The 23434-nt window shown below is 41.5% G+C and overlaps 1 protein-coding gene across 2 annotated transcripts in view; it reads left to right on the top strand.

Moving 5' to 3' along the window:
• The window catches only part of Trpc4ap (transient receptor potential cation channel subfamily C member 4 associated protein), a 74017-nt gene that overhangs the window by 825 nt on the left and 49758 nt on the right, over positions 1-23434 (top strand). For both annotated transcript variants that reach the window (XM_075962672.1, XM_075962671.1), the window contains exons 2-3: positions 19834-19962; positions 21790-21906. In XM_075962672.1, the coding sequence (XP_075818787.1) occupies positions 19834-19962; positions 21790-21906 (246 nt within the window). The remainder of the gene's footprint in view (positions 1-19833; positions 19963-21789; positions 21907-23434) is intronic.

Below are 23434 nucleotides of genomic sequence, written 5' to 3'. Positions count from 1 at the left end.
AGTGTAGGGCGAAATGCTTTGGAGGAAGAACTTTAGTTAAGCCCGAGTCCAATGCCCTACTCTCTTTCTTGCTTGGGCAAGTTACCTTTCTGTGACTTAGTATTACTCACTTAAGTAATACTTAAGGTTATTGTTAAATTCAAAGGAGATAGTAATGTGAAGTGTTAGTGTATTTCAGGTGCGTGTAAGGGCCGAAGGGTACTCAGTTAATGTTAGAGTTAATGCCTGGCTTAGCATCACACCTGTTGGTGTCCTGCACGCGCGTGGTGCTTGTGTGTGCGTGTGCGTGTACGTGTGTGTTTGTGGGTGGTAGGGCACGACCTTAGAATAAAGCAGGATGGCTGGCTAGTCTCCTTGGTGCCTCCCTCTCCCAGGTGGTCCCAGAACTTACATCAAGAACATTAGCTCATCCGGGCCCACACCTTTATCCGAGCCCTTAGGAGGCAGAGGCAGATGGATCTCCTTGGGTTCCAGGGCAGCCAAGGCTGTAACACAGGGAAACCCTGTTTTGCAAAATAAAATGAGAGAGACACACTCGCACACAGGACATTAGCTTGATTTAAAGATAGCGTTTACAGATAGTTTTGAGGAGTACACAAGAAACCAGTAAGTGTTGATTTGGAGAGGGGTGGGAACTAGGTGAGTGGACGAGGGAATAGGTGGGAGGTTTTTCTCAAAGTACCATTATCTATTTAAGGTTCATTTTGAGCCCTTGGAGTACTCCTCAAAGGACTAAAAAGGCGAAGGGGCGATTGTACCTGTGGAGAGTTGCAGATGAAGGAGCAGTTTTGGGTAGCTGTATTTTTTTTACAGAAACTGTAGATGGGCATCTTTTCCTCATTGTGTTTCTGCATCTGCCTTAAGAAGATCTGAGACATACTTGCTCTGTCCTTTAAGCCAGGATTTGTCACTGAGCTCAGTATGTAGGGACAGGCAGAAAGGGAACTAACCTTTAATGATCACATATTTTGGGTCAGTCAGTGTGCAAGGTGTTCACTGAGTTGAGACAGGCGCTCACTACATAGATCTGGCAGGCCTAGAACTTATGATGTAGACTAGACTGGGTTTGAACTTGAGGCAGTCCTGCTGCTTCTGTGTTCTTAGTGCTGGAATTACACCACCCCTGGCAGTTGATTGTCAGCCGGGTGAACTCATCTCTTACCCCAGATGAGGAAATTGAAGTTCAGAAAGGCTAGGCAGTGCAATTCTAAACACCCACCAGATGATCTGTGTCCTAAAGACAGTGAGCCCGGGGAATTCTGTGCTGGATGAGGCAGTTTAGGGAAACATTTGTTACCAGTCCTGAAATGCTAGGAAACTGCATTAGAAGGCTACTGGAATATTCTTGGAGCCTGTTTTGACCGGTCATTGTGGTCCCCACTATCGCTTTGTCGATGCCCAAAGTTTGTTTCGACCACAATACTTTCTTAGCCTGTAATCGCTTATTTCTTTGATAGTTTTATACAGGTGTGGGAGCTATTTCAGAGGTTGACTTAGGAATTCCTGTCTCCCAAAGAGTGATAATGAAGTGGAGACCGTAACATTGCATAGTTTCCTTTCTTAGCAGACTTCTTCAGTTCTTTTCCTTGCTATGCTCTCCCTATCCCCTCTCCTGCTATTCAGAATAAATTATTTGCTCACCCATATTTCCTTAGCACAGTACACATACTGGTTATGGCATATGGCACAGTAGGAAAGTGCCAGGTTTTTAAAAAATTTTTTTGAGGGGGTGGTGGGATGGGGAAGAAGACAGATTTATTAAGTATACTGTAAGGGGCAGCAGGCTGGGCAGTAACAAGAATACCACCTGCCTAAAAATACCTTTTAAATAAAAAAAATCTACAGCAGCTGCTCATCACAACTGTTTGAAGCTATGCAGGTCAGCAGTGTTTACTGTTCTCACACTGATGCGCACCAGTCTAGAACTTCCAGTTTGCAGACCTGAAACTGGGCAGCTCCTCATGCCCGCCCCAGCCTCTGCAACCACCTTCTACTTTTCTCTTTGCTGTGAGTTTGACCCGTGCCCTGGTTTATCTGAGTAATACCACATGGTAGAATTCCCTGGAAAAGTCTGGATTTGAAGTAAAATGGGTCTGAATTGAATCCTACTTCCAATCTTTTTTAACCAGTGCCCCTAAGCTAAGTTATTCTCTTCAAATCTGTTTCATCCTTTCTAAAACGGTAGGCATGACATCTGTCCCATAAGGATATTATGAGAATCAGGTGAAACAACAGGTCCAGAAAGTTTAACCAGTGTGTCATCCTGGTTATTTGATAAATAGTTGCCCTTGGCTAGCAGTAATTAGGCTGCACGTTTTAAGAGAGTGTCTGATTTGTCTTTGGATCTACAGAGCCTGAAATCATGCCAAGCACTTGATAAGGACTCAGGAAACTGTTTGAATTGAAGTATTGTATCCCTGTCTGTATCTGTCTGTAGTTATTCTCCAGAAACCCCATGGCTTTAAAGAGTACCAGAGTCTTTGGGCAAGTTACTTAATATCTTTTTTGTTTTGTTTTTGTTTTTCAAGACAGAGTCTCACTAAGTAGCCTTGGCTATTCTGGAACACACTCTGTAGTCTGTAGACCAGGCTGGTCTCGAGCTCATAGAGGTCTGTCTGCCTCTGCCTCCCTAGTGCTGGGATTAAAGAATGTGCCACCACTACCTGGCAATATCTGTTTCTCTACCTGTAAAACAGAGATCATTCTAGGACCTAACCTCTTAATATTATGGTGAAGAAAATGAGTTTTTTTTAAATATTTATTTATTTATTAATTATGTATACAATATTCTGTGTGTATGCCTGCAAGCCAGAAGAGGGTACCAGACCCCATTACAGATGGTTGTAAGCCTCCATGTGGTTGCTGGGAATTGAACTCAGGAGCTTTGGAAGAGCAGGCGATGCTCTTAAACTCTGAGCCATCTCTCCAGCCCCAAGAAAATGAGTTTTTAACATTGAAAATAGTAACAAGTATAATCTGTGTGCAGATAGGTTACCTTTTTTTTTTTTTTAACAAATACTCTATATATGGACAGCTCTTAAGTCTATATTTCTATTCCTGGCTCTCTTTTTTAAGCTCCACTTGGGTAGGTACTTCCAACCACCTTTGCTGACTGTCCATGTAGATAACTAATGGGTAACTCAAATTTAATGTGTAGAAAATCAGAATCTTGGTTCCTCTTCCATCAAACCCCATCCTCCCTCTGTCTCCCTACGTCCCTAAGTGGGACTCAAGAGCAGCCTGGGAGAGGACTGCAGGTCACAGGATTTAGAATGGGCTGCTCCTACTTGAGTTTTCATTTGCCTTATTTTCTTCCTGACCTTTTGTCTGTCCTCTATCAAGGTAATAAATATGTCAAGATACTTTGCAGTTTATTGATGCTTTCATATTCATCTGCACATTTGATACTCAAAGAAAACTTGGTCTTAAAATCCTCTGCTTGAAGCTCCCCAGCTGCTTCCCGTTGCAGTAGAAGCAAATCTGAGGGTACAAGATCCCGCGGTGCCAGTAGAGTTGAGGGGAAAGAGACACTAGGTAAACTGGGCACTAGGACGATGAACCTGTGCAGGTTGTGGGCCTCCAGCCTCAGATAGTCTGTAGTTTGGCGATTTGGTAGTCTGGGTTCAGAATCCTTTCCATTGGCGATTCGGTAGTCTGGGTACAGGATCCCTTCCGTTGGCGATTTGATGGTCTGCATACGGGATCCCTTCCGTTGACTATTTGATGGTCTGGGTATGGGATCCCTTCTGTTTCCAAATGCTGTTATTTCATCCTTGTGATTGCTCTGGATTTCACCTGTTTTTATTTTTTCCTTTATTTTTTAGATCTTCCCTCCCTCCTACTCTCTCTCCATTTCTCTGTGTTACTAGGAATCAAACTTGGGGCCTGGTACATGCCGGGAAAACACTCTCCCACACCCTTCTCCCCTGTTAGCTCCCTCCCCTCCTACTGTTTGTTTTAGTATTTTTCTAGGGTTGAAACGTAGGAATTTAAGCAAGAAAAACTTCTCTTTTCTGGTAAGGGCAATTTGATTCAGAGAAAACCTTAGAAACCAGGTGTGGTGGTATTACAAGCTGGTAACTCCAGCACTTGGGAAGCAGAGGTAGAACTGTTACATACTCAAAGGCCAGTTTGGTCTATGTCGTGAATTCTAGGCCAGTCCCAGAGGTAGAACTGTTACATACTCAAAGGCCAGTTTGGTCTATGTCGTGAATTCTAGGCCAGTCAGGACTGTGTAGAGAGATCTTGACTCAGAAGCTAGACCTCTTCCTCTGCAGGCGTGGGAGGGAGAGGGAGAGAAAGAGGAAGAAAGAAAGAATCTCCTGGGTAAGTTAAGTCTTAGAAACATTTAAATACTATTGATCTCAGTAGCATTTGTACCTACAAACCCTAAGGTGCACCCCTAATTATGTTGAAACCATGCAAACACTATTGCAAAGTATATGAGTATTCAGTGGTTAATACTCGTTATCAGACTACACTAGCAAGATAATTAATCTTCATTAATAATCCTTTGAAATGTGTTTGCCTACACTTAGCTATTTTGAGATATTAACTCTCTTATGCTTAAGATTTAACAAAGAAGATATACATTTGTTTTCATAGAAATCAGCTTTTAATTATTTTAAAAGGAAGGCAGTTAAAGACAATCAATGAAAATTTATGAATGCCTGGAAATGTCACATTGACTAAACAGGCTGACAGCTTAGGGAACATGATGTGAGAGATTATCGCTCCTGTAAACTGTCAAACCACAAGTGTTTGAAAAGAAAACCCCTTGTGACACCTGCCAATAACTCAGCTGTAAGATGACTGGATGGTGGCTCTTTCATCGTAGGGCTCAGCTGCTTGCACGGAAAACAAAGTGGAAATGATTTTTTTTAAATTATATTTTGAGACAGGATCTCTCTCTGTAGCCCAGGCTGGCCTGGATCTTACTATGTTGTCCCAGATGGCCTCTAACTCATGGCAAGCCTTCTGCCTCAGTCTCCAAAGTGCTAGTGTTAATTATAGGTGCAAACTACCATGCCTGGCTTTACATCCTATTTTAAGTTAGTGTCTTGTAAGCCGATGTATAAGTAGTATAATTCCTTCGGAAGTGTTTGGACTGTGGCTGGCTCTCTGGGTATCGTGAAGCTTATTAGATACAACAGCAATGCCCTGCCCACTCTTCCTTCTGACTTCCTTCTCCCAAGGGAACCATTGTCCATAATGTAGCTATACTTTCACAAGAGAAGGACATAAGAAGCCAGAGAGCCAGTATTTCTAACTTACTTGTTTATAAAGCTGTTTTTTTTACTTTTTCAATTTGTTAATATCTATTTTCTTCCTCATGTAAAAAGTTAGAATCTGTATGTTACTTGTCTCTACCATTCTCCCTGGGTCACAGTTTTGGTTGTTGGTAGAATGTAGTTACACTCTGCTGCTGGTGTAATTCCTGTTTGTAGCAGAGCTGTGTATGTCTAACAGTTACTGGCTTAATGTATTTCTCCTTCGTATTAAGACCAGTCCTTTTCATGTTGTTTTTATTGATACATAAATGCATACATAGTAAAATTCACATTTCTCTTCTTCGTGCTGGAGATTGAACTCAGGCCTCACATGTGCTGAGCATGTGTTAAACCACTGGGACGTCTTTAGTGACTTGTTCTGTGGGGTCTGCCGGATGTGTGTAGTCATGTGATGATGAGCACTGCAGTTTGAGCCCAGGAAGTCTCCCTGTAGACAGCAGTTCCTTCCCGTGATCATGTGTCTCTCCCTGTCTTTTTCCCTGTGGAGTCACACTGCACATGCCGCTCATGGCTCTCACCACTGTGGCTGACACCGGATGGGAACAGCTGAAGAGAGGGTAGTTTTATTTTGTCTCAGGCTTCAGAAGTGTGGTCCACCATCGAGGGGATGGCATGGCAGTAGGGGTCTTGGTGCAGACAGGATGCAGCGTTGCTCTGGCTGGAACCGTCCAGAGCTGCCCTCAGTGTCCACTTGTGCTCTCTGGGTCACAGTCCCAAAGGCTCTACAATCTTCCAGAAGAGTACAACTGCCCAGGGACCAAATGCTAAAAAATGAGCCTGTGAGCTACACTTTATATTCCAGTGACGACACCTCCTAAAGACGTGTATATCACGTGAGCCTTCTGAGTCTCTCCTAGCATGGACTCAATCCTTTTATGTTTGCTTTCTTGATATGGATAATTCGACCCCAAATTCTAAAACTTTGTTTTGTTTTTGTTTGACTCTTTAAGTTTTCCAACCTCCTCTTCCTCACTGGAATTTGGATTGGTGTCTTTGCACCTGGATTCTTAGAACTTCCCTATGTCAAATTCAGGGTGATTAACTTTTGTTTCTTACTGACTTCCCTGTGTTTTAGACCTTGTTTTCCTAATCTATATATCTGCTTTTTCTGGGAACACATTCTGTAGACTCCCAGGAAAATACACAAAAAGTAATTTTTTCATGTTTACATATTTGAAAATACCTTTTACTGTGATACTTGTGATTCGGGTCTAATTCTGAGTTGCAAGTTATTTTCTCCTAAGTTTTAAATTGTTCCATTGTCTTTGAGCAAGTACATTCTTTTAAGCCACATTTTGTTTTTATACTTGTCCTTGAAGATGGTGAAGCATAGTCCATCCATCTTTGTTTTGGCCTGCTACCTTATCTGTGGGCCACAATTAAGTCATTTTCGTTTTGAGAAATATTTGGGATCCTTCCAGTTTGGGGGTTGTTATGAATAAATAATGCTGATATGAACACTTGTTAATGTCTTTGGTATGCATTTGTACAACCTGGAGGATATATGCTGAGAATTGCTGGGGCGTAAGAAATGCACAGACTTGGCATTGGTATCCATCACTAGTTTCTCAAGTGCTTGTACTTATTTCCCTTCTCATCAGCAGTGCCCATCAGTTTCTGTAGTGGTATTTTGATTGTAATCTAGCAAATAAAGCTTGCCTCACAATTTCACAGAATGCAGAACTAAGCCACTAATTAGCCATAGAGGCCAGGCAATGTTGATGCACACCTTTAATCCCAGCATTTGGGAGGCAGAGACAGAGTGGGAGACAGACTGCTGTCTGTGAGCTCAAGGCCACCATGGGCTATACTAGACTGATCCAATCTCAAAGAAAAACAGAGCCAGGTAGTGGTGGCTCACACCTTTAATCCCAGCACCAGGGAGGTGGAGACAGGAAGTGATATGGCTGAGCAGAAAAAGGAATATAAGGTGGGAGGAGACAAGAGTTCAGATGCAGTCTGAGGATTCATCGAGACAGGATGAAGCACAATTAATAAAAACTCAGAGACTGATACTGGGGTTCAACCTGAAGACCCAAAAAGCAAAGCAGCCAACCACTGGCTCTTACCTTGACCTCAATCAAAAATGGTGATCCTGCCTTCAGGAATTTCAGAATCAGACTGTGTTTGAGAGCTGTTTCCTCCCATTTTACAATCCTCTCTAGGGCTGGCATTAAAGGCATGCACCACTGGGATTAAAGCCATGCACCACCCGGTTTCTATGGCAAACTAGTGTGGTTACTGGGATTAAATGTATGTATTACCACTACCTGGTCTGTAAGGCTGACCAATGGGGCTGTTTTACTCTCTGATCTTCAGGCAAGCTTTATTTATTAAAATACAAATGAAATGCCACTACAACAGGATCGCCCCTTTGGTCTGAGTATCAGTAGAGGTGAAAAGTCTCTAGTGGCTGGCTGCACTACTTCTCTGATCTCTCAGCTTTCACCCCCTGATATCTGACTCTGGGTTTTTATTATTAAGAACAATTAGAATTCAAGCTACAAGTTTCATGCTCTTGCGACCCTATAGTGTTGTGTCAGTCTTTTTAACTTTAGGGTCTTTACCCCCCCTTGGATGTTTAATGATATAAATGCTGTGGGTTTATGGTGAGTTGATGAAATTAAACTCCCTTTCAGAAGTTTATTGGCAATTTGGACACCCCCTTTTGTGAACTCCCTGTTCATACATTTTGTACACTTTTGTTATTTTCTTGTAGAAATTATTTTATGTGTATGGGTGTTTTGCCTGTATGTGTATTTCTATGCATCATGGTCATTCCTGGTGCCTGAGAACACCAGAAGAGGGCATCAGATCCCTTGGAACTGGCTTTACAGATTGTTGTGAGTCCATGTGGGTGGCAGCAATTGAACCTGGGTCCTCCGGAAGGTCACCAATTCTCTTAACCACTGAGCCATCTCTCCAAGCCCCATTTTCATCTTTTTAACTTAGAAGTCTTTGACATACACTTAAAAAAAAAAAGTGTCTCACTAACTAGCTGTACATAAACCAGGCTAGCCTCACACTCAGAGATCCACCTGCCTGTCTCCCGAGTGCTGGGATTAAAGGTGTGTACTACCATATCCAGCTGGACATATGCACCTTTTGTAGTGATGTTTTGAAGATATTTTCATATTTTCTCCCGTTCTGTGTCTTCTTTTTAATCTATAAAGATCTTTTGATGAGCCAGGCATAGAGGAGACAGGCAAAGAGATCTTTTGAGTTCAAGGCAGCCAGTGCTACATATTAAGACCCTATCTCAAAAACAACAAAACCATCTCCTGGTGAACATAAGCACTTAGTTTTATTATAGTTCATTCTATCACTTGAGTAGTTTGTTCTGTTTAAGAATCTGCCTGTTTTTGTGGGGCGGTGGTGGCACACGCCTTTAATCCCAGCAATCAGGAGGCAGAGGCAGGTGGATCTCTGAGTTTGGGGCCAGCCTGGTCTACAGAGTGAGTTCCAGGACAGCCAGGGCTGTTACATAGAGAAACCCTGTCTGGAAAAACAAAAACAAACACAAACAAACAAAAAAGAATCTGCCTGTTCTCAAGGGCTTGAAAACTGAGTGTCTTCTTAAGTGGTATGGATTTGCTTTGGCATTTAGCTGTGCGTCCCACTAAGAGGCACATTTATGTTCCTAAGGTACTTATCTCCGGACATGTTCTTCATTTATTTGTGAGACAAATGTTGCCATGTAGCCTGTGCTAGCCTTGAGCCTTTCGAGTGCTGGGATTAGCAGCACGTGTCTTCAGTCTGTCTGGCTGGAAGTGCTCTTTGCTTTGAGTTTCTCGCTGGTAACCTCCTTTCTTCTAATGTGTGCTTTTAATGTCGTGTATTATTTCCCAGTTACATTCAGCCTTTCTTTGAAATTTGTTTCTCTGGTAGGTAGCATAATAAATTTGGTTTTAAATGGAATACCTTTACTATAATAATTGACATTTGGGGATTTAATCTGATACTTGCTTTTCAAATGTCATATCGGTTCTGTGTTCCCTTTTGGGCTCCTTAATATTTATTTGTATGCATGTCTGTGTGGTGTTTGTGGGATTGGGTGCCTAGCATGTATGTATAAATCAGAGGACAACCTTGGGTGTCAGTCCTCAGATGCCATCTCCCAGTTTTATTTGGGGCGTAGAAGCTCATTGGCTTGACCTTCACCACACAGCCAGGCTAGCTGGCCTGTGAACTTCTAGAGATCTGTTTTGCTTCTCTCACCTCTGCCATTGCTGGAGTTACAGGTATACTTTACCATGCCTGGCTTTTTATGTGAGTTCTGGGGTCTAAACTAAGATTCTCACACTTGAGAGGCAAAAACTTTACAGACTGAGCCATCTCCCCAGTCCTTGATGTTTCTTTTAAAATACAATTTTATCGAGACTTAAACGACTAAATTTATCCATGCTTGTAATCCCAGTACTTGAGAGGTGGAAGTAAGGGATTAGGAATTTGAGGCTGGCCTGTTAGATACTGTCTCAAAAAAAAAAATTACCAATTGTAAGTTTCCATTTCAGTGATTTTTTTTTCTTTTCTTTTTTTTTTTTTTTTAAAGCAAATTATAGGGCTGGAGAATGAGTCAGTGGTTCAGGGCACTTGGTGTTCAGGAAATGATTTCAGTTCCCAGTACCTGCATGGCAGTTTACAGTCACCTGTACCTAACTTCAGTTCCAGGAGATCCAAAGTCCTCTGCAGATCTCCGCAGGCACATGCAGGAAAACACCACTACACACAAAAATAACATAAATATATAAAAATCCATCTATAAAATATGCAACTATTGCCAAAATAGTTTTAGGGCACCCCTGTCACTTTAAAAGTTCACCTCTGCTCATTATTTATTTAGCTTACGTACGGCTTTGTTAAGTGTTGATTGACTTACTGCACACACATCCCAGTTAAATGTGCAAGTCAGTAGCTGTTTATGCAAAGCTACAGTTGCCACAACCAATTTTACAACATTTCCTCAGAAAGGAAAACAAAATAAGACTAGATTGAAGCAAAAGGTAGCATACATTCCCTTAATCCTAGTACTTGGTAGGTAAAAGCAGGAAGATCAGAGTTGTAGACCACCATCAGCTACGCAGTGAGTTTTTGGTGAGGCTGGGTTATATGGGGTTCAGTCTCAGACCAAAGCCCAAACTAACCCTGTACCTATAGCAGCTACTTCCCAATTGCTATCTCTGGCCCATGACAGCAACTAATCTGATTTTCTATCTCTCTGGACTGACTAGGTCTGAATATTTTTATATTAAAGGGAATAAAATATGTGGTTTTTTGTGTCTGGTTTCTTTCATTTAGAATAATAAATCTCAAGATTTATCTATGTTATATGAGTCATTTCTGGCCAAATAATAGTCTATCGTACAAAATGTCCTAAATTTTGTCTGTTCACCAGTTGATGGATACTTGAGGTTCTACTTTTGCTTACTGAAATTAATGTTTGTTGTGAGCCTTTGTGTGCAAGGCTTTTGTGGACATTTGACTAGGAAGTGGATTGCTGGGTCATAAAATTCTGGGGAGAGCGAGAGAGAGTTGTGTGTGCTGTGTGATGCTGGGGATCTATCCCAGGGCCTTGTGCACAGCTAGGCAAGCTGCACCTAAGGCACATCCACAGGTGTGGAGTTTCGAAACAGAGTCTTGCTAAGTAACTCCTGTAGGCCTTAAATCTGTGTGACCCTTCAGTCTTTACCTTCCAAGTACTGGAATTAGAGTCACACTCCACTCTTCCTGACTGTGTTGGACTTTTCAGTACTTGCCAAACTGTGACTGCCATGTTTTCATTTCTGCCTGGAGTAAAAGAGAGTTCCATTTCTCTAGACTTTCACAAATACATCTGATTTTCTGTCTTCGTGAGCATATGGTCCTGGTTAGTGTGAGGTAGCTCGCGGGGTGTGATTGCCTGTTTGCTGATAACCGCAGTTACTAACCATTTTTCATGTATCTGTGTGTCACCTTTGGAAAAATGTCTGTTTAGAGACGTTGCCCACTTTTATTTGTCAGTGTTCTGTAGTAGACGGTTTTGCCAGCATATCCTTTTCGTTTTATATGTCTTGGTTGTACCATTCAAAGAATGGCCCATTTAATTTAATAAAATTTTGATCAAAGAGTTGCTCGCAGTATCCCTTTATTGTTAATGTCCACGGGATCATTAATAATGACCCTACTTATATTTCTGGCATGAGTAATTTGTATCCTTTTTCTTGATTAATTATCCTGGTTAGAGTTTATTGATTCTGTTTTTTCTTATAGACCCAATTTTTAATTAAAATTTTTCTCTCTACTAAGTTCCTGTTTTTTAATTTAATCTTTTTCTTCTTTTCTATTTTTTTAATTTGGTATGTGTGTGAATAAAACCTTTTGAGACCAGGTTTTATTCAGTTAGTCATTCAAGCTAGTGTTGCCCTCATGTTCCTCCTTTACCTCCGACTCACAGATGCACCTGAGATTACACATCTGAACTACTACAGTTAGTATGCTGGCTGGTTTTGTGTGTCAGCTTGACACAAGCTAGAGTCATCAGAGAAGGGAGCCTCAGCTGAGGAAATGCCTCCTTGAGATCCAGCTGTAAGGCACTTTCTTTTAGTGTTCAGTGGGGGAAGATCCAGCCCATGGTGGATGGTGCCGTCCCTGGGCTGCTGGTCTTGGGTTCTACAAGAAGGTGGGCTGAACAGGCCGTGGAGAGCAAGTCAGTAAGCAGCACCCTCATAGCCTCTGCATCAGTCCTGCCTCTGGGACTCTGCCCTGTTTGATTCTTGTCCTGACTTCCTTCAGTGATGACAGCAGTGTGGAATTATAAGCTGAATAAACCCTTTCCTCCCCAACTTGCTTTTTGGTTATGGTGTTTCCTCGCAGCCATGGAAACCCTAAGACAGTCAGCTTGAATTCAGTTATTTTTTTTTATCTCATTTTATTTCTTATTTTCTTCTGCTTGCTTTAGACTTTCTCTGACCTGTTAAGTAAGGTAGAAGCTTGGGTTATGGATCAGTACTATTTCTTCTTTGCTAATACATGCTTTTAGTGCACCAAATTCTTTCCTGGGTCCTGATTTTTGCCATTTCCTATAAATTTTGATAAATCATCTATTCATTTAGTTCAAAATATATTTACATTTCTTTTGAAGCTTATTTGGCTTAAGTTATTTAAAATAGGTTGCTTCATCTTCAAACACCTTAAACGTCCCAACTGTTCTGCTCATTAGTTGTGGGCACATTGCATGGTAGTTGAGAACACACATTGTATAGCTGCTACTTTTGAAACTTGCCAAGGTGTGCTGTGTGTCCAGGGATGTGGTCTCTCTGGTTACTGTTCCATGTGACTTTGAGAATAACGTGCGATCTACTGTTGGTGGACGAAGTCCTCCGCAGAGGGCAGATCTCGCTGACTGGTGGTGGCACTCATGCCAACCTTGCCCTTACTGATTTTCCTGCCTGATTGAGATTCATAAAGTTCAGAAATTCATCAGTTTCTCTTGGTAATTCTTTGAGGCTTTGTTGCCTATATTTTGATTTGATATTGTGTGGTGAGCGCTTTGGAGAACTGGCCCCTTAGCATTCTGTCATGGTCCTTTTTGTTCCTAGCAGTTCTCTCTTTTCAGAACTCTTGAGTGTCTGAAAGTCATATAACTCTGTAAGCTTTCTTGTAGTGTTAATATGCTTTATCTCTCTCTATGCCTTCTACTTTATATTTTTAGATCTATCTTATGTGTATGAGTGTTTTGCTTGTACATATATGTATGTGCACCACATGATTGCATGGTAACATGGGTTGGTTCTTTTTTTTTTTTTTTTGAGACAGGGTCTTATATAGCCCTGGCTAGCACTGAACTCACTAGATAACTGAGGCTTGTAGGTGGAGACCGCTTGTTTGTTTCCCAGCCTCCCAGACCTGAAAAATCATGCAGAAACTATGTTAATGTTTGGCCTATTAGCTCAGGCTTCTTATTAACTAACTCTTACATCTTAAATTAACCCATTTCTATTCATCTGTGTATTACTACGAGTCTGTGGCCTACTGGTAAGGTTCTAGGGTGTCTGTCTCCTTCAGCAGCTACGTAGCGTCTCCCTGACTCCACCTATTCTCTCTTTATCTCTTCCAGCCTGGCCACATTCTGCTAAGCCATTGGCCCAGACAACTTCTTTATTAACCAGTGGTAATAAAACATATTCACAGTATACAGAGGGGAATCCCATATCAAAGCTGGTCTTGAACTTCTCCTGAACTTTCTGCCTCCACCTCCCAAATAGTGGATTTACAAATGTGTGCTGCCACATGGGACTCTGTCCCTATACTTTTGACTGATGCATAACACCATATTTAAAGTAGTTATTTTAAAGATGTATTTTTTAAAGATACATTTTTATTTGATTATGAGAGTAAGTCTGTGTTTGGGTGTATGCATATGAAGCAGGTACCTGAGGAGGCAAGAGCCATTGGATCCCTCTGGAACTTGAGTTCCTGGTGGTTGTAAACTGCCTGATGTTGGTGCTGGGAATTGAACTTGGGTCCTTTGTAAGAGTGGTGCAGCATTTAGCCCTGAGCCATCTCTGTTCACTAAAGTGGGTTTCTCATAGACAACAACATATAGTTTGCTCTTTTTTTCTTTTTACTTCACTGGCATATATATTACTATATTTTATTCATAGGCTTTTAATTTATGCTGTTTAATTAGTTCCTAAGACTAGTGTGCAGTCATTGATGTGCCTGACCCTGCGTAGACCTGTACGGTGATTAGTGACATAGGCAGATAGATTCTGCCGCATGTGCAGCTACATTGTGATTGTTTTTTACTTTCCCGCTTTTGCTCCTTCTGTGGATTGAGTGAACATTTATGTGACAGCACTGACTCCTCCTTTAGTGTGTTAAGTGTACCTCTGTGTGTGCGTGTGCGTGTGCGTGTATGGTTTATATATGTGTTTGTAGATGTGTTCTCATGTGGAGACCAAAGGTTCCAGGACAGGCTCCAAAACAATATCAATTGAAACTTGAAAAACCAAAAAAGAAAAGAAAAAAACAACTTTTTCAGCTGGGCATATGGCTTATGTTTGTAATCCTAGCATACAAGAGGCTGAGGCAGAGGATTGCTGCTAGTTTGAGGTTAACCTGGGCTTCAAAAGGGGTATGCGTGGTGTTATAGTTGACTGTGTATTTATTTATTTATTTTTGGATTTTCAAGACAGGGTTTCTCTGTGTAGCTCTAGCTGGAACTCACTGTGTAGACCAGGCTGGTCTTGAACTCATAAAGATCCACCTGCCTCTCTCTCCCAAGCCTTGGGATTAAAGATGTGTGCCACCACTGCCCAGCAATAGTGGTTTGTTTTTATTGGTTGTCCTAGAGTTTGGAGCGTTTATTCCAGTCAGGCAATCTTTGTGAGTGGAACAAGTATCCCAGTCCCTCTCACACCCTGATAAGATGCTGCCATTCAGTTCCCTTCTCCAGATGCTGTGGTCACCTAGTAATTGTTGCTCTTATTTGCCTTAGGGGGATTCATTTGGATTGGAAAAGTTAATTTATGTTCATTTGTTTCATCCTCAGCCCTCTTTGTGTCCAGTGTATAAATGACACATTAGAAGAGACAGTAGCCACACTGATGCTTAGTTAAACCCAGAGTTTCTCACCAGTAACAGCCTCCTTGTCTCTAAAGAGCCACCTCTCAGATTTCTAAAGAGCCAGTCTCAGATTGACTATCAGGTTGGATAGTCAAATTCTGTCTGAGAAGATTCATATTTTTTCTTTACTTTTGAAAGGTAATCTCACTGAATCCAATGTTGCCAGTAGGTGTAATTTTTTTTAAACCCCCCTTTCAATGCTTTAAATATTTTATTCTGTTTTGGCTGTGTGACTTCAGACAGTATGCCTAATGCCACAGTTTTTCTCTTCGTGTGTGTGTGTGTGTGTGTGTGTGTGTGCTTACACATGCATGCACAATCCTGTGTTTATGTTTAGGTGCAGTGCACACTCGTGTGTGTTAGTAGATGAGAGGATAATCTTGGGTGTTGTTTCTCAGGTGCTGTCTTCTTGTGATCAGTCAGCCCAGGGAATCCTTGTTTCCAACTCCCCAGCCCTGGGATTACAAGTGTGCCTACCACACTGGCTGTTTCTTTTTCTCTTTTCTTTTCTTTTTTGCATAGGTTCTGGAGATTGAGCTCATATCCTCATACTTGCAAGCCCTCCCCACCCTTTGACTCGTTTTATCAATTTTTAAAAAAATATTATAAAGGAGTCCTTATTTTTTGCTTAGTGATAATCACTTGTACTAGTAATATTTGTTAAGGAAACTGTTCAGTGGTTTTGGCAGTCTAGTCAGAAAACCAATTAACCTCGGGACATGATGACACATGTCTTTAAATCCCAACGCTCAGGAGGTGGCGGTGAGCAGATTCCTGTGAATTTGAGGCCCTACTGTTTTACTTAGTGAGTTCCAGGCCAGTCAGGACTACACAGTTAGACTCTCTAAAAAAAAAACAAAACAAAACAAAAAAAAACTAACAGAAACAAACAAACCACCCCCCAAAAAAACGGAACAAAAATGGTTTCACCATTAGGGAATCTCATTGTTATTCCTCTAGTCCAGGATGTCTTTATGCTCGCCCAGTCTGTGCTGTCTTGGTTAAGGCAGACTTGTGATGGAGTTACAAATTAGGAATTCAGGAATTAGGATTTTTCCAATTTAAGGCTAATTTGACTGTTTGGGTCCCTGGCATTCCCGTGTGAGATTTAGTAGTAAATTATTAACTTCTACAATGAACACAGCTGGGCTTTGATAGGAATTACGTTTAGTTAACAATGTAAGGGTATTGTTGTTGTTTTAGTAATAATAAAAAGTGTGAAATCCCATTCCTTAAACAGAAGATGTCTTCCCTGTTTTTGTTTGTTTGTTTGTTTCTTGTTTTTTGGGGTGTGTGTGTGCAAGTTCTCACTGTATAATTCAGTCTGGCCTTGAACTTGAGATTCTCCTGCCTTAGTGTCTGGAGTGTCCTTTAATATCTTAACAGTGTTTAGTTTCCTTGTGTAAGCCTTGCTCTGCTTTTGTTAGCTTTATTCTTTACATCTTATTTTTGATGCTGCTGTAAATGTAACTGATAGGATGAGGTTGTCTGTGAATAGAGTGTTCCATCTTTCCAAGTCGCTCTTTGTTTTTCTTGCCTAATTGCTCACAGTCATGTTTATAATGCATTGTCAGATGTAAGTGTTAAGAGCAGACTTCTGTGGGCCTCTTTTCTTCTTAATCTTAGTAAGCAAACACTAGTCTCTACAAGTAAGCATGACGTTAGTTTTAGATTGTTTATAAATACCTTTAGCTGGTTGAGAAAGTTCCATTCTGCTTCTAGTGTGTGCAGTGTTAATCAGGAAAACATGTTTGGTTTTTGCCATTTTTCATCTGTCTTTTGACATATCTCGAGTGTGTCCTGTAGTGTGTTGGTTTTCTGTATTGTATTAGTTGCTATATTGAACTATTTTCCTTCCCAGGATAAATCCTGTTTGCTTTTGCTGTATGTGTTGTTAGGTTTTTGCATCTATATTGGTAAGAGAGAGTGACCTCTAGTTTTCTTGTGGTGTATTTGTCTAGATCTGTTACCAGAATTCTGACCTCATGTATTTTGTGGGAATCTGAGTATTTGTGTTATTCTCCTTTAAATGTTTGATAATATGTGAAGCCATTGTTCTGGATCTAGACTTTTCTCTGGAGGTTGGAGGTCTTGGTTGTTGCTGTGTGAATCATTACTAATTCAGCTTCTCTGCTTGATGTTATAGGTCTGGTTGGTACTGTTTCACGGCCTGTGTTCTCCCAGTCATTTCCTTTAGGAAACGGTCCTTTGTCGGCATATTGTCTGTGTTCTACTGCAACCTCTTTTGCTCTGGTCACTTTGGTATTAATATTCTCTCATTCATGCTATTAAAAGCTGCCGTTAAAAGGTTGTCCATTAATTGACCTTTTCAGAAATCCCTGTAACGTGTAGTTTTGTTGATGTTTGTGTAGTTTCCTGTTTTTAATTTTTTTTATGTCTGCTGCCCTGTTTTTTGTTTTGTTGTTGTGCTTGATTATTTCCTGTAGTTTCTCATGGTAGGTTAGTGGCCTGTTTCTAATATGGTTTCGAGCTCTAATGGATAGTGCTCAGATAGTATGCTGTAGGAATGTCTTCTGCAGAGTCTCACAGCTGAAGGTGCTTGCTTTGCTTCTTAAGGAAAAGACAGCAATTTTTATTATTTATTTATTTTTAAAAATATTTATTTATTTATTATGTACACAATATTCTGTCTGTGTTTATGCCTTCAGGCCAGAAGAGGGCACCAGACCCCATTACAGATGGTTGTGAGCCACCATGTGGTTGCTGGGGATTGAACTCAGGACCCTTGGAGGAGCAGGCAATGCTCTTAACCTCTGAGCCATCTCTCCAGCCCCCCAAGACAGCAATTTTTAACCATTCCTTTTTTTGTTTTGTTTTGTTTTAGCTTGTATTGGTTTTTAGCTTGAGCACTATAAAATTGATGATATACAGATTTTTTCTTGTAAGAAGTAGTATTTTCCTGTCTTTTACCCTGAGACAAAGCATCTTTTGAGCACTTTCTGTTACCCCTCATGCTATAATCTAAGACACAAATGCAGGAAGAATTATGAGACCTGTCCATCATCACAGGGCATTCGTGTTCAGAAAAACTCAAACATTGAAGGTCTGTTTGCTCCATACAAACCATAACGAGATCTTTTGATTTGATTGAACCACAAAAAATTTCCAACTGGACCTTGAAACGGGAAGGTGTTAGTGAGAATCTCATGACCTGCTCATGTTCTGTCATGTGCTACTGCCCTGGCTGATACTGTCCGACTTTTGGTGTTCTAGACAGGGTTTCTCCGTGTAGCCTTGGCTGTCCTGGGACCCACTCTGTACACTAGGCTGGCCTTGAATTCGGAGGCCAGCCTGCTTCGCCTCTGCCTGCCAGCACTGCCCAAAGCCTTCAGGCATCTATTTGCTGGGTCCCTACTCTGTGCCAGTTGAATGAAAGTGAGAGAGGCAAAGAGAGAGCGAGAGCATTTTCACAGTTCTGTGTCTGCTCTGAAGTAGTGATCTAGAGAGGAAGGATCAAATGAACCAGGAACTAGGTCCAATAGGTTAAAATGTGTAATAGGTGAAACCCCTAAGTAGGGGCCAGTGCCATAGGGAGGAAAGGAAGGCCAGCCAAGGAAGTGCTTTAGTTGTTGCCTGCATTTAAAAAAAAAAGGATTTTATTAATTTATTAATTTATTTGTGTGTCTGTGTGAATGTATGCCACACGTACGTGGGTGCCAGCCGAGATGGGAGTTAATCTGTGGCTATGATCTGCCCAGCGTGTGTGCTGGGAACCAAACTTGGGTCTTCCTTAAAAATAAGAAATGCTCTTAACCACTGAACCATCTCTCCAGCCCTTGCCTTGATTTATTTTTTTATTTATTTGTTTGTTTGTTTATTGCTTTACTTTGAGGCAGGGTCTCTACAGCCCAGGCTGACCTAAAACTCACTATGTAGCCCAGGATTTTTAAAACACTTGGCCACTCACAGCTGTTTGTAACTCTAGTTCTAGGGGGTCTAATACATTCTTCTGGCCTGCATAGCCACCAGGCACAAAAGTTGTGTACAGACAGACATACATACAGGCACAACATCCATACACATAAAATAAATAATAACTTAAAATTTTAATAAAAGTTTATATTTTTAATTATTTTTAAAATATGTATGTGCACCCTGTACTGTGGTGTACATGTGGGGGTTAGGAGACAGCATATGGTATTAATAAGTCCCTTCCTCTACCTTTATGTGGATTCTAGGAATCAGTTATCAGCTAGGATAGCAAGCAGCCTTACCCAATGGGTCATCTTGTAGGCCCTAATTGTCTTGCATTTGAAGGAAAACAAGCATTTCAGACAGAAAGACTGGAGAGAGCCTGTGGGCAGAGGGAGAGCATGCACAGAGAACACAGCTGGATTGGAGTCTTGAGTGTGCTCTAGGGAAAGCTTGAAGCTGGCGAGTAGGGGTGGATTCAGAGGGTGCTGTGTTAGGGGCAGAGAGTAGGGGTGAATTCAGAGGGGTGCTGTGTTAGGGGCAGAGAGTAGGGGTGGATTCAGAGGGGTGCTGTGTTAGGGGCAGAGAGTAGGGGTGAATTCAGAGGGGTGCTGTGTTAGGGGCAGAGGGTGTAGGCTTCAGCTTGTAAATTGTTGCAAGCTCCTGAAGATTTCTTCAAAGCCACCTTTAAATTGTCTCTCTGGCTATTTGGGAGTCAGCTTCTCTCTCTTGTCAAAACTTATTCCTTGCCAGTAAAATGTTTGGGTTTTTTTTTTTGTTGTTGTTGTTTTTTGTTTTTTAGTTTTTCGAGACAGGGTTTCTCTGTAGCTTTGGAGCCTGTCCTGGCACTAGCTCTTGTAGACCAGGCTGGCCTCGAACTCACAGAGATCCGCCTGCCTCTGCCTCCCGGGTGCTGGGATTAAAGGCGTGCGCCACCACTGCCCGGCCTGGTTTTTTTTTTATTAATTAATTAATTAGTTTGTTTATTTGTTTATATTCACAGTTCACTGAAACGTTTTTGACCGAGAGGGACAAATTGTCCAAATGGAGTGGAATTCCTCAGTTGCTTCTTAAGCTCTATGCCACCAGCCACCTTCACAGTGACTTCATCGAGTGCCAAAACATCCTCAAGGTAACTCATCGAGACCCTAGAAAGGCTGTGCTCAGGTCTCCAGATGCCTAACTGTTGGCCTTTTAAAAATGGCCAGTTTTTATGTGAGCTGTAGAATACTGGAGAAGTTCAGAAGCATTGAAAGAAGCAGTCATCTTCAGAACCAGTCAAGGTTGTGTCGTCCTGGGAAGCTGTTGAAGCAGTGCTTCCTTAGTTTGAGAGGCCAGTGCTGTGCCCTCACCACCTCCTGTGGTGCTGGGGACTGAGCCCAGGGCCTTCCTTGCTCATGGTAGGTTGGAATGGTACTCTTGGTCACTGCTCCATCCCTGCCCCTTGATGACATTCTCTTGGAACAGAATTCCCTTATTATCAAAGGCTCTTGGAAGGGGCTTTATGGCTGTTGATAATTATCACTAATGTAAGATTAAAGTTAGATCGAGAGTATAATGACATTGTTCTAGATACTTGTTCTCTGTCTTGAATACTGTCTCAGTGCTGGACCACACTCATAGTTTCTGACTTGGGGACTGGGTCCAAACACAAATTTAAACAAGAAGCTGGAGCTATAGTTATAACCTATGTAAGCCTGTGCCATATTAAAACTAAATACTATAGTGCTCTTCAGTGTTGATGACTGTATCCACAGGTAAATTCTAAATATGCTTATTAAGTAAACCTAGTTTTTCCCTTTATGAAGAGATATTACTTATTCTTCATCTTTTCACAGTCTGGTTGAGAGGAGTAATTATAGCTCCTCTACGTGTCTTAAAAAAAATGCTTTTCAACTGCCCAGCAGTGGTGGCACACATTTTTAATCCCAGCACTCAGGAAGCAAAAACAGACAGATCTCTGTGAGTTCGAGGCCATCCTGGTCTACACAGTGAGTTCCAGGACAGCTCCAAAGCTACACAAAGAAACTTTGTCTCAAAAAACAAACAAACAAAGCTTTCCAAAACCTGGGTGTGTTGCCTGCACACACAATCCTAGCATTTGGGAGGCCAAATGCAGGTGGATCACTGTAAGTACAGGCCATCCTTTACTACTTGGTTCCGGGACAGTCAGGGCTGCACTGTGAGACCCTGTCTCTCAAAACAAAACAAAAAAACTTGTTGCATTTAATTCCTGCCAAATCTCTAAGTTAGAGAATTGAGGTAAAATTGAAGACTTGGGAAATTAATACCCAGCTGACTATGTGTGTGATCTTGAGTTTATTCATTCTGTAAATACATACTTGAAAAACACTCTGTAAAGCAGTATTCTGTGAGATTCTTTCTGGCTGTTTTATGTGTTTTGTGAACAAAGGATGCTGGGCCCCTCCTAAAGATTGAGAACCTCTCCCTGTCCTACCAAGCTGAATACCTCCTGTGCTTTGAGACTTGGAGGAGTAAGCAAGAGCAATCTGTCCAACCTTGCCTTCAACCAGTTGTTTCTCTTCTCATTCCTGTGTAATCACTGTAGGGCCTAAAGATGTTCGGAAAGCCCCAAAATGGCCTCACTGGTGCCTGGCAGGTTGTTGCTAGAAGTCAGCAAAGGATGCATAGTCTGGCCTTCCCCAGGGGGCTGTGAGCTTTTCACAGCATGACAGAGAGGTTCTACGGTAGCGAATGCCAACTCTACCTGGCCTTTGTATGGTTTATAGCTAAGTGTACAGTGTCACTTCTCTGTTCATTGAAGCCAGTTACACCAGCCAGATTCCATGGGAAAAGGACTCCAAGGCTCCCTGATAGTTTTTGAGGGCTAGCTTTGTGCTCAGGGGAAACTAGTTTGTCACTAAAATGCATGTTTTAATGTCTGGACTGTATTAAATTCTAAAACAGAATCTGTATTTTTTTTTTTTTTTGAAACCAGGAGATTTCCCCTCTTCTCTCCGTGGAGGCTATGGCATTTGTAACTGAAGATAGGAAACTTACTCAAGAAGCTACGTATCCAAATACATATATTTTTGACTTGTTTGGAGGTGTTGATGTAAGTAGCTGTTTAATACTATTAATACTTTAATCATTTGAGAATTTAAAATGGGAGGCAAGAATTTCAGATTTTATCAGAAATATTTCAAATCTTTTAATTTTAAAAGTAAATTTATTTCATGTGTGTGTGCACACATGTGCGCACATGCACATGTGTTTCTGTTCTTCCACCATGGGTCCTGTGGATTGAACTCGGTTATCAGACTTGGTGGCTTGTGTCTTACCCTGCTGAGCCCTCTCTCTGGTCTGGATTTTATCTTTGAGATCAATGGCATTCAAGGCTTATTACTCATTGACCTAGACTTGTATTCTCACTGAGTTTATTTTGGTAAAATACTTGGTGCATCTGAGATCTTACATCTCAACAGCTCAGGGGATTGTAATCTCTTTTGAAAAAGCATTGGCTGATACCCATGATCTACGTAGTAAGAAGAGAACTAATTACCACGGTTGTCCTCTGACTTCCATAGATGCCAGGGCATCTGTGTGCCCACCCTTCCTCCACACAATTAATTACTAAGCTTTTTTAGTGTGCAATATGAAGGCTGGAAGCTGGGTGGTAGGTAGGCATAGCCTACCACCCTCACACAGAGCAGAAAGCTGCCTTCAGAGCACCTTTTGTTGTCTGCCTGAGCCCCACGCCCTCCCTCCACCAGTACAGTTAGCTGTTAATGCAGTTGTGCAGAAAGCCAAGTCCCATGAGTCTCTAGAAGTGAGTCTGGCACAGATGCTGGGCCTTTTATTTTGTCAGCTACTGTCTCGTGCAAAAGCCCCTCCCCTCATTTCTGGATGTCGGAGTCACTCAGCGCATGCAGTTCCCAGAATGGGTTTAGTTTCTTAAGATTTGTTGCTGGTTTCAGATGAGCAGAGGCTTTCTTAAGATCCCTTAGCTGCTCTTTAGTCTTAAAGGCTGCCTGTTGGTGTTAAAACAATGAGAAGAAACAGAAACTTTAAAAATGCTGATGGATCATTTTCTCCCACTTGGCTTGAGGTGTCTCGGACATGCTGTCCAGTATTGGCATGTAGCTGGAAAGGGCTAGGAGAACATTTGGTTCTGTTCCAAAATTGTTCCTAACTTGATTTAAGCAACAAAATAAAACAAAATACCCATCTATGGTGAATTTCTTTAAATATGTGGACTTAGCTGTTTTGTTAGCACAGAGATTATATTAAAACATTTAATTTATTTAAGTAGAAAGGCTGGAGGTGAACACTTGCACTTAGAAGGCTGAGGCTGAAGGATCATGAGTTGGAGGTTAGCCTGGCTGATCAGCTAGATTGTGTCTCAAAACAACAAAAATACTGAAATAGGAAGCAATTTTATTCAAAAATAAAAGCCCTTGTTATAAAAATAAGAGATGTTCCTTAGGGGCTGGAGAGATGACTCAGGTAAAAAGTGTTATGATCTGGCAGAGAACTCAGATTCTGTGCCCAGCACCCAAATGGCAAATCACAGTTTCTGACCTCCAGTTCCAGAGGATCCAGTGCCCTCTTCTGGCCTGAGGGTTCCTTCCTGCCTCCTAGAA

Source organism: Microtus pennsylvanicus, chromosome 2 (genome assembly GCF_037038515.1).
Source record: "Microtus pennsylvanicus isolate mMicPen1 chromosome 2, mMicPen1.hap1, whole genome shotgun sequence".
Lineage (NCBI taxonomy): Eukaryota > Metazoa > Chordata > Mammalia > Rodentia > Cricetidae > Microtus > Microtus pennsylvanicus.
This window is presented reverse-complemented; position numbering and strand designations above follow the sequence as displayed.